General features: G+C 38.3%; 1 protein-coding gene across 2 annotated transcripts; it reads left to right on the plus strand.

Annotated features, from left to right (window-relative positions):
- The first annotated feature begins 568 nt into the window (after positions 1–568).
- SYT4 (synaptotagmin 4) lies at positions 569–12,671 on the plus strand. Of its 2 annotated transcripts, none has more exons than XM_065046923.1 (4): positions 569–1,031; positions 3,847–4,655; positions 6,105–6,225; positions 9,223–12,671. In XM_065046923.1, the coding sequence occupies exons 1-4, from the start codon at positions 998–1,000 to the stop codon at positions 9,528–9,530; spliced, it is 1,272 nt and encodes a 423-aa protein (XP_064902995.1). In that variant the 5' UTR covers positions 569–997; the 3' UTR covers positions 9,531–12,671. The 2 variants fall into 2 exon arrangements, with proteins under 2 accessions (XP_064902995.1, XP_064902994.1); XM_065046922.1 differs by having other exon boundaries at positions 573–1,031; positions 3,847–4,661.
- The last annotated feature ends 4,910 nt before the right edge of the window (positions 12,672–17,581 follow it).

Raw genomic sequence — 17,581 nt, forward strand, 5'->3', positions numbered from 1 at the left:
AGATCCACCTCTTTCTTAGACCTGCAGGAAGGTCAAGAGGAGAAGAGAGATATGGTTATGAAGTGGGGCCTGAAGGTTTTTGTGGGGGTGGATGGTGGGCAGAAACAGGGATAAGGGACAGGGAGAAGACACATCAGGAGTTTTCAAGATGCAAATCCAGCAAATGTATCACATCAGACATAGGAGAAATACGTGCTTTGCAGTTGGAGCCAGAGTGACTGGACCATCTGAGTTGGCATTTCATTCATGATCTTGTAGCCTTTCCAGCTGATGGTTAAATAAGCAAATAAATAAATCTTATCCCAGTAAAACAGACACACCCGTGTATTACACAAGATGCACTGAATCTCAGACATTAACATTTCACTGTCTGTGGCCGATGGAGGATGGGAGCTCATAACCTGCAGCAGGGCAGTTAAAATAATCAATGAGTGCGTGTTCAATCCCCAGAAAGAAGACTGGGGGGGAGGGGGGGAGGAAGAGGGGGCGGAGGGAGGGAGAGAAAAAGAGGGAGGGAGGGCGTGGTGGTTCGGGAGGGGGGATGGGAGGTGGGAAAGATGCTGATTTCAGCCCTGTAGCGTCAGGATTGCGTCAATTTGGGTTTGAACCACGTCTTCAGTCTCAGAGCAGAGCTACTCAGAAGAGCCAAAACAGGAAGGGGGTTGCAAATCAGTGTGCAAAGGGGAGGACTGAAGCTTCCCCTCCCCCGCCTCATTTAGACCCCTCGCAGCTTTCTCCTCTACTTCCCCACTGCTTGTGTCTCTGGGTTTTGTTTTATTTTTTTTCAGTTGTTTTATTTTAAAAAAAAAAAAAAAAGCTGGAAAAGCCGGTTGCCCAGGCAGTGTGAGAGTGGAGAGCCGAGGGACAGCAAGACAGAGTGTTCGGCTCCCCGGGCAGGTGTGTCTTGTCACCCGGGGAGGCGGCTCCCGCTCCCCGGACTGCGGCTCAAGCACCGCGGACAGAGGCTCCAGCACCGCGGACAGCGCACGCCGCCAACATGGCTCCGATCGCGGCCAGCCGGCAGCAGTTCGGTAAGCGCATCCCTGCCCCAATTCCCCACCCGCGGGGCTGGGGGCTGCTCCCTCCCCTGGAGAGGTGCAGGTAGGCAGCCTCTGCTGAGCCACCCTGCGCCTGCCGGCGTGCAGCTTGTTGGGAGGAACCTGATTCCCCCCCCCCACCACCACAGTTCTCTTCGATCTCAGAAGTTGTGTGAATTTGCTTTCTTCCCTTTCTCTCTCTTTCTTCCTCTCTAACTCTCCTGCCCCTCCCCACCCCCCTATACCCTGACCCCAATTCAGTAAAGCAACAGGAGAGATGGAGAGTTTTGTGTGGGTGCATTTTTGGATGAGAGAGGTTTGGGGTTGTTTTCTCTGTCTTGGTTAAAGTAGTGTGGCTTCAGAATTAAATGATGTAAATGATGTAAAACAGAGAAAATCTTTATTCAAACCATTATTGAAATAATTGTAATTCCTTTTTTCCTGCTGTAGAGAAAGGCTTGTCAACATAACTTTAAGTGAAAGCTGGTCTTGTAAAGGCTATTGCCGGGAAGGTGGAAATACAAGATCCCAGTGTTTTTACCATAACAGCTGCATCTTAATCTGTCTGGGTTCATTGAGAATAGCAATGATAATAATGAACTTTTCAGTTTTGTCATTGCTGTGCACTGGATATAGGTTGATTAACTGTGATACTGGAAGTTTCAGAAACAGTCATAAACAAGTACTCACAAAATAAATACGTAAACAGCTTTATTCAGAAAAGCAGTAAGTAGAAATATTTCTGAACTTTGCTTTACAAATATTGACTCTACCCTAGATTATGTTTGCTTTAGAAGTGGTTTAATTCAAGGATCATTTTACTGACTTCAGTGAAGTGACTCCAGATTTATAACAAGGTAACTGAAATAATAATTTCTCCCAGAACTAATAGAGGATGTTTCCTATTTATTTACCACGTTGGATGTTAACCAATTGATTTACATTATGATAACAGCAAGAAATTCAGGTTACAACATAATTAGTTGTAAACATAAAACCATTTTAGTTACCATTTCATCTTCTTTCCTGCCCCACCCACTTGATGTTTCTAACCACACTTATGACATCATGCTTATCTAATTACTTTTTTAGGATAGTTACTTAATATTTTAAATACCAAATTGTTTCTACTACTGCTTTCAGTAGTTGTAGAATTAACATACAGCATAATGTTCATTACTATAAAAAGTCTATCATCTCATAACAAATTATTGTAGACATGAAAATAATTCTTAAAAGCTATTAAAGTATTCTGATAAGTTTTCAACCACTACTTCCTTTCTATCTTTATACCATGTATCTTTAAATTTCTGCAGCCCAGGGAATTCTTGAACTCAGAATCATGTGCTTAACTTAGAAAAAAAATACTTTCTAGTTATGTATATAAATTTCAGTCATTTCATTAAGTTCTTACAACTAAGTACGTAGATTGTTACAGCTTGTAGACAAAGGAAAAGTGACATGAATACTGTTAGAAGAAATTAATAACCAGGCTTGATTATTTCTGTGCTGGAACATTATGTCCTACCTTGCTCTGATAGCATTGCGCATTTTTTTAATCATCTACCTAAAAATCAGCATGTCTATCTGCCCAACATTTACCTGCGGGAAGCTGATTTAGTGATACATAGAGGGAGATAGGTTTGCTTTTCTCATACAGAATGATTTGATAATCATTTGTGAGAGAACCAGAACTGTTACACAATTGTCTTTATTCATAAACAATGGCATCCATTGATATCCTACTCGTCTTCTACTGTTGCAGGGAATAAAGATTAAGTTCTGATTCTTATATTATGGGAGGTTTAAACTCACTTAGTAATGTTACTTATGGGCAAAATTGGATTTCCAACTAGTTGTGCTCATTTGCTCCTTTTATGCATATTTTGAAGGGCTGATGATACTTTATATGTGACTAGTGTATCCACATAACAATTGAGGATATAACACTCCATTTTCTATTTATTTAGTTGAAGTATAGAATTCATATTGAGGTAGAAGGCAATCACATTTTAACATTTTTCTTATGTACTCTTACAAAGCAGCAACCCTTCCTGTAAACTCTCTATAGCTTTGATTCACGGTGTCTTAAATGCAAAGCATAATGGTTATCAATGACACACCTGACTGTGTTTTCAGCTTTGGACTCAGATGTGACTGCCTAATGTTACATTCATCTGGAAAATACACTGAGCATATAATTATTCTAAATTTTCTTCATAGACTTCCTCTTGCAAAGTATTGAAAATCTCATTGAAAGAGTTGAGTGTTATAACCTCCAATTAAACTCAGTTCTTTCAAGAGATACCTCCAGGCAACTATGGGAACAGACCATAAAATATGATTTAATTGAGGGTACAAAGTATTCTGGAAACAGTTTGAAAAGCAGATGATGTATCTGCAAGTAATGTATAATTCAGAACCTGTTTTATCTAACCAACAAAGCATCCTAAACTCTAAGCTGAAATGTTTTGAGAGCCAGTATTACTCACAGACATATAAACTCAGAAACTACACATAAAGGGGTGAGATAGTCAAGCAATTACTAATGGTTATTACTGTTAGGATGGGAATAGTATTTTCCTACTGAACACTCTGTATATGGAAAAATACTAACATGGCAAGCATTCTTTAGTATGCCTGCAGGTGGCGAGCAATATGTACAATGCAAAGCACTTTCAGTCTGTTGATTCTGCTGCTATTACCATCTTGTATCAGTTCCTTTTACTAAATTTTTACTTTATTAAATATCACACAGAGTCCAAGGAACTGCTGCTTATGTGCTTGTTGCTATTTATTTGATTTGCAGATGAAATTCCTACAGTGGTCGGGATTTTTAGTGCATTTGGCCTTGTCTTCTCTGTCTCTCTTTTTGCTTGGATCTGCTGCCAACGTAAATCTTCCAAATCCAATAAGACCCCTCCGTATAAGTTCGTCCATGTTCTGAAGGGAGTTGATATTTACCCTGAGAATCTCAACAGTAAGAAGAAGTTTGGAGCAGATGAAAAAAGTGAAGCAAAGAATAAATCAGCAATGCCAAAGAATTCTCTCCATCTTGATCTGGAGAAGAGAGATTTAAATGGCAACTTCCCCAAAACAACCTCTAAAATCCAGAGCTCTCCAGATCTTGAAAATTCATCTCCTAAGCACTTTGCAGAAAGGAAGAAAGATTCAGTATCCCCTGATAGTTTAAAATCCATCACTTCCCTGTCATCTGAAGAAAAACAAGACAAGCTAGGAACTCTCTTTTTCTCCTTAGAGTACAACTTTGAGAAAAAGGCATTTGTAGTGAACATCAAAGAAGCACGTGGGCTGCCAGCAATGGATGAACAGTCAATGACTTCTGATCCCTACATCAAAATGACAATCCTGCCTGAGAAAAAGCACAAGGTGAAAACCAGAGTGCTGAGAAAAACCTTAGATCCAGCTTTCGATGAGACCTTCACGTTTTATGGGATCCCCTATAGCCAAATTCAAGACTTAACACTTCACTTTATGATCCTGAGCTTTGACAGGTTTTCCAGAGATGACGTCATTGGAGAAGTCCTCATTCCCCTCGCAGGAATTGAACTGTCAGAAGGAAAATTGCTAATGGACCGAGAGATCATCAAAAGAAATGTTAGGGTAACTTATTTTTTATTTAAACTTTAAAAGTGTTGTGGTAGAGTTAGTTATTATTCCTGTGTAATGCTGTTATCATATTGAAAAGTCGCTCATCATGCAAGTCATTGAGGTGCTTCAATGAGGAAGCAATTACACAAATGTAATAAAAGAACATTACAATGAGCATGTTGTGAGAAATTGCTAATGTCCTAAACTCTACTTGCTTATTCAGCTGGTCCAGCAGGTTTGAATGGACCCATTTATGTCAGGCTGAGAGGCCTCAATCCCCATTAATTTCCTCTAAAATGAAAGATTGCAAAGATTTATATGTAGTTCCTCTTCTCCCTCCCATTTCCTGCTTGAAATAATTATTTCTTAAAGATTTTTGAAGTCAACGTAAATCTTCCACTTCAACTACATGGGTTTTATAGCAGATTCTTAAAGAATTAAGGTAGTCTTTATTTGGGAAATTGGAACCTGTTATAGACCTTATTGTGGATGCCATAGTGTATTCTCTCACTTCAGGGCTGTTACTACATTCTCCACCAAGAATTGTGACACAGACTGCAGCTCTACTAAGGATAGTAAGACACAAGGGAAAAGCCAAAGACTTACTGAAGTTAATGGCAAAACATACTGACTTCACTGGGATAAAAATATTTCAAAACAAGATGTCTCATTTCAGAACATAAAGATAATTTGCAACCATCACAACTGAAACACAGAAATGCACATGCAACACACACACATCTCTTTATCTCTACTAGAGAAGTGGAATGTGATTGTTTTCAAAGAGCAAATAGATCAAATTAAATAAATGTCTACCAGACAACATACCTACAACTAATACTGTTATTTTGCAGTTCTGCTGTTATCTTACGACTGTAACTATGTCACTGATAATTTTTTTTATAACTTCTTGGGTTTTCTGGTGTATAAGGCATTATTTTCGCTTGTTTCCCTTGCCTTCTTCCTTTCCGTGAAATAAACTATCCTGCAAATTCAAATCGAATAATAATAGAAAATGTCTTTGATCTCATATTAATTTAATGTATATGATACCACTTTAGAAGGTATCAGGAATGAGATTTCACTAACTGTTTGAATCCTTCATTCTTAAAAACAATTTACTGAAGATTTATTTTAAACTTTATTAGATTTTTTTTTTCCAAAATGTCTTTACAGAATGTAGTTCTGCTTAAGATATTTTCTGTTCACCAAGACTTTTTTCTCAAGGTGCAGGATTTCATTTCTAATCTCTGAAGTTAGTGATGTCATGTCAACCTATATTTTCAGTTATTTATTATTTATTTCTGTTAAATCTAGTAACCAATCAAAAGAACCATTTCAAAACATACAGCTATGTGACAGCTCATAAATCTTCTTAATTTTGGTTTAAAGTTTGGCCAATGTAATTGTTTATAAGTAGCTTAATTTTTTTTTTTTTTTCATTCATTTCCTCAGAAATCATCAGGACGTGGAGAATTACTGATCTCTCTCTGTTATCAGTCTACAACAAACACGCTTACTGTGGTTGTTTTAAAAGCCAGGCATCTACCTAAATCTGATGTGTCAGGATTATCAGGTAATGGTTTTATTAATGAATATGCCCTGAGATTATAAAATAAACAGACAGAAGACAGCTAAAATGTGCATTTCAAAGACTAAAAGTAGCCCATAAATGCAGAAATGATGTGTCTACTATTTGTAGCCTATTCATTTTATTAATGTCTAGGTCAATTCTTTTTTTACAGGGTATGTATTTTACAAGTTAGTTCTTCAATCATGTTAAAAATCCATTACATCTGTTGCCAGTGGAAACCAAGGAGTTTTGTGATTGTCTTGAACAGAACCCATCTGCCATAACTATGAGATGTTGTTTGTAGATAATAAAATCTCTTTTTTATGACAAAAATAAGTTTATTTGTGGAAGATGAATACCGAGTGAGATCATCATATGGTTTATTTCAGCTTTGCACCAAGAAAAAACATCAGTTACACATGTGCTGAACTTGGACCACTGAGTACTAAAGTTTCTTTGGCAAGGTGAAAAGGTGAACTTTGCCGGTTCTGGAAGCAGGCTGTAACACAACGCACAGCTTTATCATGAGCTGTGCTTGGGGTGCACTAAGAAGGAACAGTTTTTGTTCTCCCTTCTCCTCGTCTTGTGCTGTTTTACATTCAGTGGAACCTTCTTTGAAGCCAACACTAGAACTGCACATTAATGCTACGTAACATAATAACAGAATAAAAATTAATGTCCGATATACTAGGGATAATACAACAAAGGACTATATAAACAGTAGCACATCTTACTCTTGACTCTTTGTAGGACTGATATTCTTCCATTTTACAGGACTTTTTTGAAAGAAGCAGAAAAGAAGGTAGTTTTGGGAACTGAATCATAATTACTACAGCCAATACTACATTCTTTCTATTTCTCATAACAAGAAGTACTGCAGTTTACCTAGAAAGTTAGCCCATCCTGGATTCAATAAAACAAAGCTATAGATAAATCCAATTACATGGTGATGTTTCATTGAAATCTTCCTGATATCATTTTTGTTCACGTATGACAAGGAAAAAGCATACCGATGCAGCCCAATATTTTACTCCACAATGAGAGATCATATGTACTTTTCATAATCAACCCCAAAGTTACAGCAGATATCAGAGATTTCATGAAGACATCATGACAGCAAGCTGATCTCAACAGACCAAGTCTGGTTGAGTTAATTCAGTGGGAAAATAACTTGAAAACAAAAGCCCTCCTAGTCTCATCAGCCACTTGGACCCTATAGCACATCCAAACTACACATTTGTTTACATCTTCTGAGAGAAGCTATAAATTCTGTTTGTTATTTCTGGGACATACAGGCAGTCATGCTACACCTGGACATCTAGTTCATTCAGACAGTTCTTCATTATTTGGTGCTCATCAGCAAGGCCAGGTTCAACAGATATTTAGGTGTCAGAAAGATACTGTAGTCATGACAGTCCTTACTTCTTCTGTGACCTTCCTCTCAGTTCAATATAAATCTTGGACAAGGACGAGTATTAAATGGTGTTTCCATGGGGTCAGCTAAACAACTGCATAACTCCTTCTCCTTGGGAAGACGGGAAATTTTTACTGAGAAGCTATTCTATGCCCACAACCTCCTTGGTTTCCTTAATCTTTGCTCTTGACGTCTCCTAACAGACCTAATAAAATCAAACAAAACTTTCTAGCCTTATCTAACCAGATGACCAGAAATAACAGTCAGAAAACGTCCTTTAAGCAGAAATGAACAACAGCAAAAATCCACTGATGGATATTGATTTTGACATTTTTTAATGCTCAGTGGCATATATTCAGTCGAAGACAATGAACATTTAAATTACATTAAACCTTATTTTTAAAATATTTATTACGGTGATAGAATACGAAAGTGATAGATGTATTCTATCACCCCTTACTTCTGTTAAACTATTGTCGGTTCAAGGAAACAAAAACCTTGTAATCATTTGATCATTTAAGTTTGATAACTTTGGCATAGCATTTCTAAATATGGTTCAGTTTTAATTTTATTTTTTTTTTAAAAGTATTCAATTATTCTTGATATTTATGAGCTGATGGTTTACATAGACTATCTTGTTCAACTGGGTTCAGTAGAAACAGATTTGTACTTCATCTTTACTCCATTAGAATTTGGAAAGAGGCCCACATTTTCACTGAAATAAATGCCAAGGTACTTGAAAGGAATTATTTTAAAGCATTTTCTAGAATTCCTTTGAAGGAAGAAATATAGCCATTGTTGAAGGCAACAGTAAAGGAATCTTGCAACATTTAAATAATTATGAGGTATGCAAACATGCAAAGTTAGTTGACAGCTACAAATATGGACATTTTCCCTTCCCTTCTTCAATAGTATTACAGAACAGACATAAAGTCAAGTATATATCCTAACAGCAAACATACACTGATGTCTAAATTTAGTGCTACATTTGTTCAACAAAAATTGATGGAAGAAATGTAAGGAAGCTAATTGACTTTCATATGACAACAACAGACATAGATTGCATCCATTCATTCATTCTGTCGGCATGAGCTGCTTCCTTCCTTTCTGAAGCTTTTCTTTGCTTGAGTTTTATTAGTGCTAATGATTATCTCCTACAGATAGAGTGTGCGAAAAGAAGATTTCTGTTTACACATACGTAGTGATACATTTTTATCAGAATCCATTATAATTTTGTGTATTTGAGCACCACCTTTGCGTGTAGTAAAGATGTTATTAGGGTTACTGGAATACAGTGCAGAATTTACCTCATGAAGGAAACGCCTGCATTTGGTCAGATGAATCATGCCCCAAACTTCACTAAGTATTTTGGTTACATCTTCAGTGACCATGAAAGGAGATTGAAGGGACTAATTCAGATGTAAACACAAAAATTAGATGAGATTAATCATGTTTAATAACTTGAAAAATAACGTCATTGTGGTGTAATGATGTGGGTGAGTGATAAAATTTACCTTTAATTAGAACAAGGAATTTCTAAATGACACTGCTGAAAAGCTGATCTGTGCTCTCTCTTTTCATTGCAGACCCTTATGTCAAAGTGAATCTGTATCACGCTAAGAAGAGAATTTCTAAAAAGAAAACACATGTGAAGAAATGCACTCCCAATGCAGTGTTCAATGAATTATTTGTCTTTGATATTCCTTGTGAGGGCCTTGATGATATCAGCATTGAATTTTTGGTTTTAGATTCAGATAGGGGGTCAAGGAATGAGGTCATTGGCCGGTTAATCTTGGGATCATCAGCAGAAGGAACAGGTGGAGAGCACTGGAAAGAAATCTGTGAATATCCTAGGAGACAAATTGCCAAATGGCATATGTTGTGTGATGGTTAGCAGCTTAGAGAGGGGTTGGAACTTGAAAAACTACACCTGTTCCCACAGGCAAGAAGCAGTTTTCTTTCTTTGCTATGTATAATTACAGGCTTGTAACTACAATACTTTTGGTTTGGTTTGGTTTGGTTTGTTGTTTTTGTTTTTTTTTTTTTTTTGGGGGGGTGAGTGAATAAAAACTGGATTGAATTATCAGAACAGAAGGTAACAAATTTTCAGAGCAAATAAAATTATTTATATTTCATTAGATTGGATCAGATTCTTATTCTTCTGGGGTTTAAATAGTCTGAAACTACTGAAGCAGTATAAATTTCAAAAAAATAAACTATATTTCATGAAAAAGTCACTAGAAACTTTATTAGTACTGTTACACAGAAGAAGATAACCTAAATAAAATATGTTGTTAGATCTAAAAAAATCCCACCTGTGACTTTCTGGGCTAAGGGGCTTAGTCTATAAAAGCCATGGAATGAGGGTAGAGCCAGCAGGAAGGGAGTTCCTTTTACCTCTCAATCAAAAACCTTCTTTTATGAAAATTCAATCATTATTTGTAAGTTTTCCTTACTTATACTTTGCTCATTCCAAAGACTGAAGAAATTTTCAGTGATTTGCTTTACATATCACATCATGTGAAACTAGTTGTTTTATGTGTGGAAATACTGTACAATTATTCACACTTGGATTTTTTTTTAATATGCATATATATAACTTGTTTTATTACAGTGATCAAAATATATACATTCTACTAATCATTAAGCAAGTTAGCATACATTATTTTGTTAAAAGGGCTCCTTTATGGATGACTGCACGTGTTACATTATAGCTAGAATTTTGGATTAGATATGGGTTGTGTTTAATTTTTTTTCATTGCAAGAATTACTCTTTAAGCATTTCAAGCCATGAGAAAGCATTTCTGTTGAGGTGAGGCAACATTCAGGACCTTACACCAATTGTATTTTAAACCATTCAATAATGGTTGAAAAAAATCTGTTTCTTCTTTTATTTCATTAAAGAGCAAACAAAATAGTGAGAAAACACAACCTTATTCTGCTGTTTAACTTCCTGAACTGTGACTAATGCCATTAAGGTCAGTAGACCTGCTTGCAACATACAAAGATTAATGCATTTTTAAACTTTTGCAGGATAAGAAACCAAGCTTACATTATCATTTGTCCAATATGATGTTGGAAAAACTACTTGAAAAAAACATTTCACTTAGATTATATGCATTAATTTCCATTACTCATTGTACTGAAAATTGGTGGTGGTAGGGGAAAATAACACCATGATTTCATGTTAGTGTGGCATATATATGTCTAAACTTAAACTGTGCCAGGCTGAGGGACTATCAAGTGTAATATAAACAAGTATATAAATAAAGCATTTAGACATGTGAAATTTACTCTTGGTCACACCAGATAGATTTTAGGCTGTCAGAACTATAGCACAATTACAAGCAGATTATTTCCTAAAGTTTGTACCCTGATTTCTGACACAGATTTTTTTGTTTGTTTGTTTTTAAATATTACTCCTACATCATTTTCAATTACCATATGTATAAAGAATATAATGATGTTAGTTGTTGACATCAGAAGGATTTAAAAAGTGGGAAACCTTTTTCAGTATTTTTGCGTATGTCATTTTGTCGTGTTTATTTCCACTGAAGTAAATGAGACTATTCGGGAATTAAAGTACTGCTCAATGAGAGTAAAGGTATCAGAATGGATGTGCCAGGTAAAAAAACCATACACAGGCTATCAAATTAATTTAATTAAACAACATAACCAGGTCCTATTGAAAACTTTTGGGGATTTGGTGTCTTTACTTGTTCTCATATGGCCAAATTATGTTTGCAGTAAAGGACACTGAAATATTAAATATGCAAGTAGACAAATAGTACTGGAAGAATTCTGTTGAGGCTCTTCCAGGTTTTGTGTCGCTATTTTCTCCAGTTTTTGAGAATGTGTTTGATATAACAGTGTTTATAGATTTCTGTAAAAATACATTTTCAAAATTACATAAACGTGCTTTTTATGATAATGCTCAATGTAAAAAAACATGTGTATTGTATGTATCCAGGAGAGGAATCTTTTTTTCTTATTTCTTTAGAAAGCTGGATAACTACTTAAAGGCTGAAGTTTGCCAGCCACATTCAAGCAGAGCTAATTCAAAGCCACCAATACAAAGAAAGATGCCCATAGGCTTCAATGGAATTTGAAGTGCAATCACAGAGCAAAACTCTTCTTGTCAGTCAGCTCAGCAATGTCAATAGGACCATGGAAAAGGGGAAAAACTGTTTGACCTAATGCAGACATGGAGAGTTTTTATCAGTACCACACAACCAGAGTTATTACAATGTCTAGTAAGGAGAGAACTTTATACTGAAAATGATTGCATGAAAGAGAGTGGGACAGGTTGCAATTTAAAAAGAAAAAAAGAAAAAAAAAAAGAGGTTTTGTATATTAGCTCGTAAGTAGTACATTATCTCTAAAAATCAGGTGACACCTTTTTGAATTAATGATGGGCTGTGACCATCTTTCATTTTGCATCCAACAAGTCATCTTCAATATTATTCTTTAAGTTTCTATAGCAGCTTGAGGGTTAATATTTCTACCAGCTAAATGGTAGTTGTTGGGGATAAGTAGTATGAATAGGAAAGGGAAGCAAAAACATTTTTATTAAATCTAAAAAATCTGTAAATAAAATTTTGTGTTTCATTTAAAGCAATGTTTAGCTTGGAAAGTCAAGTAACGCCAACTCGTGACACATCTGTAAACCAGACAAGGCAGGACCGAATGTAGACCTGTACTGAGATGAGAAATTCTGCTGTTTTATAAAGTATTCAATACTCATTGTGAATATCTTGAACTCTGTTAAGGATACTGTACTGTATTAAACATGTAAAAAACTATGTTTGTCTAAGTAGCTTACAAAAATAATAACTCCTTGAATGGGAGACTATCCATGTCTGGGGATCTGTCGTAACTAAATACCTGATTCGTTATGGTGTTGTAACTTAATAGAAGTTATTGGAGAGGAAGCATGGTGTATGAGATTTTGTAAGTTATTTGTGCCGGTTCTGTATGTTGTGCCATGTGTGTAAGACAAGAATAAACTGCTGCTTTCATTCATCACATCCCAAAACAACTATCCAACCAATGTATCTGTTCCAGAGGTTGTGCTATTATTTGTATTCATGGGCTACTTTCTCATGCTTTTATCAAAACACGTTTACCTCTAAAAGTCTTCCTGTTCTCACAGAAGTGGATTAGACTTGTTTCACCAAATACTACCCAGACATATCACATGTTCTTTATTCATAGATTCTTGTTGCACAGTTACATTTCCCTTGAATTGTACTGTACACTCAGGCTAAGGCCTGAGACATGGCCCATAACAGAAAATCTGAACTCCACATAGACCCTACAGGGACTCATATACAGATCTAAACAAGAATGAATTCTAGCATACTAGGTGGAAGAAGTAAAATAAAAGTCACATACTATTGGAATACTGGTGACATTCCATGCCTTTTCCAGAAGAAAAAAATATCCCTTGGATAATCATGCCATACTACTCTTGCTTTCTTTGATGTAAGAAAGTTATGTCAGGTACCAGCTTGTCGGGTGAGTCTGGAAGTTAAGGTAGAGGAAACATTCCTTCAAATTATATACACAAATATTTTACCAGTACAGAACGCAAGCTAGGTCAGGAAGAAGGCAGTTGCAGCTGGGATACACATCACCATTTTATGATTCCCATTGTGAGCTTAGAACTAATTACCTGAAAGTAATTCCTGATCCTTGCCACATAAATCAATGTATAAAAACTGTGAGAGGATCTACTAGACAAATGCATTAAACGAAACATCTTTATAGGTATAAGCTGGTATACTCTCCCTGGAAAATCTGTCCCCAAGAGACAGATATCAAGTGCAAAAGACTACTCTTTTCCATCCTATGCAGCCACTTATTTTTCCTTCCCTGCTGTTGTGGTTTAACCCGAACTAGCAATACAACCACAGCAGCTGTTTGTTCACTCTTGCACCTCACACCCCACCAAACAGGTGAATAAATTGAAAGGGAAGGGAGAAACTTGGACTAAGATAAACACAGTTTAATAAAATAACAAAATACTAACACACTACTAATATATATGTATATATATATATATATATGTGTAACATAGAAATAGAATATAAAATAAGATACTCAATGCAATTCCCCACACACTCTATCCACACTGAACAGCCAGTCCCAGGAAATAGCACCCTGGTCCCAACAGCCAATCCCAGAGAGAGAAAAGAGAGAAAAAGGCAGAAAAGGCCCAGGGGACTCTGCAAAACAGCAGGATGGCAAAGGCTGATGTGAAGAAAGTCCCAAACAGAACTCCCCTGAACAGGTTTCTGAGAGTGAAGAGATAAGAATGCAAGAGAGAGAGATACCAGAAGATCCCTACCCACCTTAAATATGAAGTGTGCCGCTAATGGGATGAAATACTCTCATTGATCAGTCTGGATTTCAGTCAAGGTCTGTCCCATCTATGTCCCCCTTCCTTGCTGGCTTATACCTGTGGGCAGAATGCTCAGAATGTCCTTGGCTCTCAGACCAGAGCAATTTAAAACATTACCGTATCACAGTATCACAGTATGTTTGGGATTGGAAGGGACCTCAAAAGATCATCTAGTCCAATCCCCGTGCTGGAGCAGGAACGCCTAGGTGAGGTCACACAGGAACATGTCCAGGCGGGTTTTGAATGTCTCCAGAGAAGAAGACTCCACAACCTCCCTGGGCAGCCTGTTCCAGTGCTCTGTCACCCTTACTGAGAAGAAGTTTTTTCTCAAATTTAAGTGGAACCTCTTGTGTTCCAGCTTGATCCCATTACCCCTTGTCCTATCATTGTTGGCCACCGAGAAGAGACTGGCTCCATCCTCATGGCACTCACCCTTTATATATTTATAAACATTAATAGGGTCCCCCCTTAGTCTCCTCTTCTCCAAACTAAGGAGACCCAGCTCCCTCAGCCTTTCTTCATAAGGGAGGTGCTCCACTCCCTTAATCATCTTCGTTGCCCTATGCTGGACCCTCTCCAGCAGTTCCCTGTCCTTCTTGAACTGAGGGGCCCAGAACTGGACACAATATTCCAGATGTGGTCTCACCAGGGCAGAGTAGAGGGGAAGGAGGACCTCTCTTGATCTACTAGCCACCCCCTTCTAATACACCCCAGGATGCCATTGGCCTTCCTGGCCACAAGGGCACAGTGCTGGCTCATGGTCATCCTGTTGTCTACCAGGACCCCCAGGTCCCTTTCCTCTACACTGGTCTCTAATATGTAATTTCCCAACCTATACTTGAACCTGAGTTTGTTCCTGCCCAGATGCAGGACTCTACACTTTCCCTTGTTAAATTTCATTAGGTTATTCCCCACCCAACTCTCCAGCCTGTCCAGGTCCCGCTGGATGGCAGCACAGCCTTCTGGCGTGTCAGCCGCTCCTCCCAGCTTAGTGTCATCAGCAAACTTGCTGATAGTACACTCAATTCCCTCGTCCAAATCGTTAATGAATATATTGAATAATATTTGCCCCAGTACTGACCCCTGAGGCACTCCACTAGATACTGGCCTCCAACTAGACTCCGCACCATTGACTACCACTCTCTGGCTTCTCTCCTTAAGCCAGTTTGCAACCTACCTCACTACTCTATTGTCTAGACCACACCTCCTCAACTTAGCTGTGAGGATGCTGTGGGAGACTGTGTCAAAGGCTTTACTGAAGTCAAGGTAGACCACATCCACTGCTCTGCCATCATCCATCCACCTTGTTACATTCTCATAAAAGGGTATGACACACCTCTGTGCTGAGGTGTTATCTCCTGTTCTCAAACTAAGCCCCAATAATGACCATGCTAGGTATGAAAGAGAAAGATTTCTAACTGCATGAAGATAATTAACTTGTTTTCAGTCAAACTGGCACACTTGCTTTGTACGTTTCTCCTCAAACAATGGTGACTCATACAGGTCATATTTCAGACCTTCTTCAGGACAGAGATCAAAAATGTTAGTAGGATTTCCAAATGAAATGCACCTGAGCCTCAGGGAAACTCTTAACACGAATGTCCTTTGAGGCCTCAAGGAAGTCCTTTTAGATGTTGTCCTGTTTGCATGAGATGTGATTCTTGAAGTGTAACACTATTCTGTAAGTGCCCTGTATTTATACAGCATAGCAATATGTTGCACCCACAGTAATAATGCTTAAACGTGGATGATAGTGAACAACATTTATCTTCCTCAAACAAGATTGAAATATGTTCCACATAAGCTTCTGCCTTCTGTCTGTGCTCTCTACTTCACAAGGTCTCATGGAGCTGCTGAACAATTCATGGTACTCTTAGAGTTGCTGTGACTGGTATTGGCACTTATTTGCTTTACTTTGCTGATAGCTCCCGAACAATTACCTTCATCCAAAAAGTTCTACTGAGTTCTCACAGGTTTCTCCATAATATTTTTTACTTATCATCATTAAAAAGCTGTGGCAATGTGACTTTGGGTCTAGAGGCTTTGGAGCATTTGTTACAGTTGCAGTAGACGAAAAAATGAAAGACAATAAGAAGATCAAAGGGAAGAGTTTATTTATTTCGTATGTTATGTTTGTATTATGATAGCATTGCTATTGTGTGTTTGAAGTACTTTGCGCATGACCAGAGGATGTCCTGTGGTCAGAGAAGTAACTTATCTGATTACAACACTAATAACACAATCAGCCTTTGTCCTGTCAAATGAGTTGACTCTTGCTCAAGCCCTTCAGCCTCAGAAGCAGGACTAAAGAGAAACTACCTAGGCCCCCATGCTTCACCCCTGCCCCTAGAGATCTGCAGTTACTCTTGACATGACTTATGTTACCCAGAAATATTGTTGGTGTTCTCATGGAAAAGCTGTAACAGTCCAAGGTCTGCACAAGCCTTGGCAACATTCTAGATCCTGGCCTCATGGAAAGCACCAGGACCCCCAAAATATCATCAAGGCAGACCAGAAGATTAGGCCTCCATCCCCAGGTGAAGGGTGTCTTCAGTAATTATCACAGTCCTTTTCTTCTCTGTGAAGACACAAGATTTGAACTCAGCTGGCTCTGACATATCCCCGGGTTTTATTCTCAGTGATCCAGGCAAGATTCTTGTTCTGAAGTTGCAGATGGAGCCACCCGCTCCTGTGGTTGTTGCCAGAAGTCCCAAACTTCCACCTTACACCACTCTGAAAGCCACCCTCTAACAAATAACAGACCCCACCCCAGCTCTGTATGAATTTAGGCCAAGATAATTAGCATAATTTGATGCTGAAAATCATGCTCTTTGGTATACTGAGACCATGATTACATGACCTCACAACAGTTCTAGTCCTACCCAGTTCTGCAGGGTCTCAGCCCACCATGCTATACTAATTGCTGATGTGACTCCTTGACACCTTCTGCTGCTGTGCACTTGATCCTGACCTCTAAGGTACCAAACTTCCTTGGCAGCATCTCAAATGCAAAGGCAACTTCCAGCACTGGGACTAGATCCCAGAGCTATAGCTGCAATCTCAGAGATCACCAGCTCTCAGCAGCCACCCACCTATTTGAACCACATCACTAATGTGTCTCTTTTTGCAGCCCCTGGTCCGCGAGGTGCCATGAGGAACTTCTCTACAGCTGCCCTTCCACAGCCACCCCCAAGTGTTGCTGCTCCTGGGCCTCTCACCACCTCCCCAGCTCATCAGCATCCCATCTTAGAAGCCTACAGACTTGGCCACCACCTGCCCTTGCTGCACCTGAAGCTGCAGCAGCCCCAGCCATGGAGCTCTCAAGTATAGTAAAGTTTCTGGAGCTGTTGACCTGTTTCTCTTTTGAGAGTAGAATGCTATTCATGATGTAGATCCAGTGGGATCTCTTATTATGAGTCTTTCTGACGGTAGGATGCTTTTAGGCCATCAAAGAACAGGTTGAGACAGACTGGAAAATGCTCATCTTCCTGTTGTCTTGACAAAGGAGGTTTCATTCATTATTGAGTCTTCTTCTTCTTCTT

This window comes from Columba livia, chromosome Z (genome assembly GCF_036013475.1).
Source record: "Columba livia isolate bColLiv1 breed racing homer chromosome Z, bColLiv1.pat.W.v2, whole genome shotgun sequence".
NCBI lineage: Eukaryota > Metazoa > Chordata > Aves > Columbiformes > Columbidae > Columba > Columba livia.

Excerpts from the sequence above, each read along its gene's own strand:
- SYT4 (XM_065046922.1), top strand. The coding sequence starts at position 998 with ATGGCTCCGATCGCGGCCAGCCGGCAGCAGTTCG. Across the intron at positions 4,662-6,104 it reads TCATCAAAAGAAATGTTAGG|AAATCATCAGGACGTGGAGA; the intron begins GTAACTTATTTT and ends TCATTTCCTCAG. Across the intron at positions 6,226-9,222 it reads TGATGTGTCAGGATTATCAG|ACCCTTATGTCAAAGTGAAT; the intron begins GTAATGGTTTTA and ends TTTTCATTGCAG.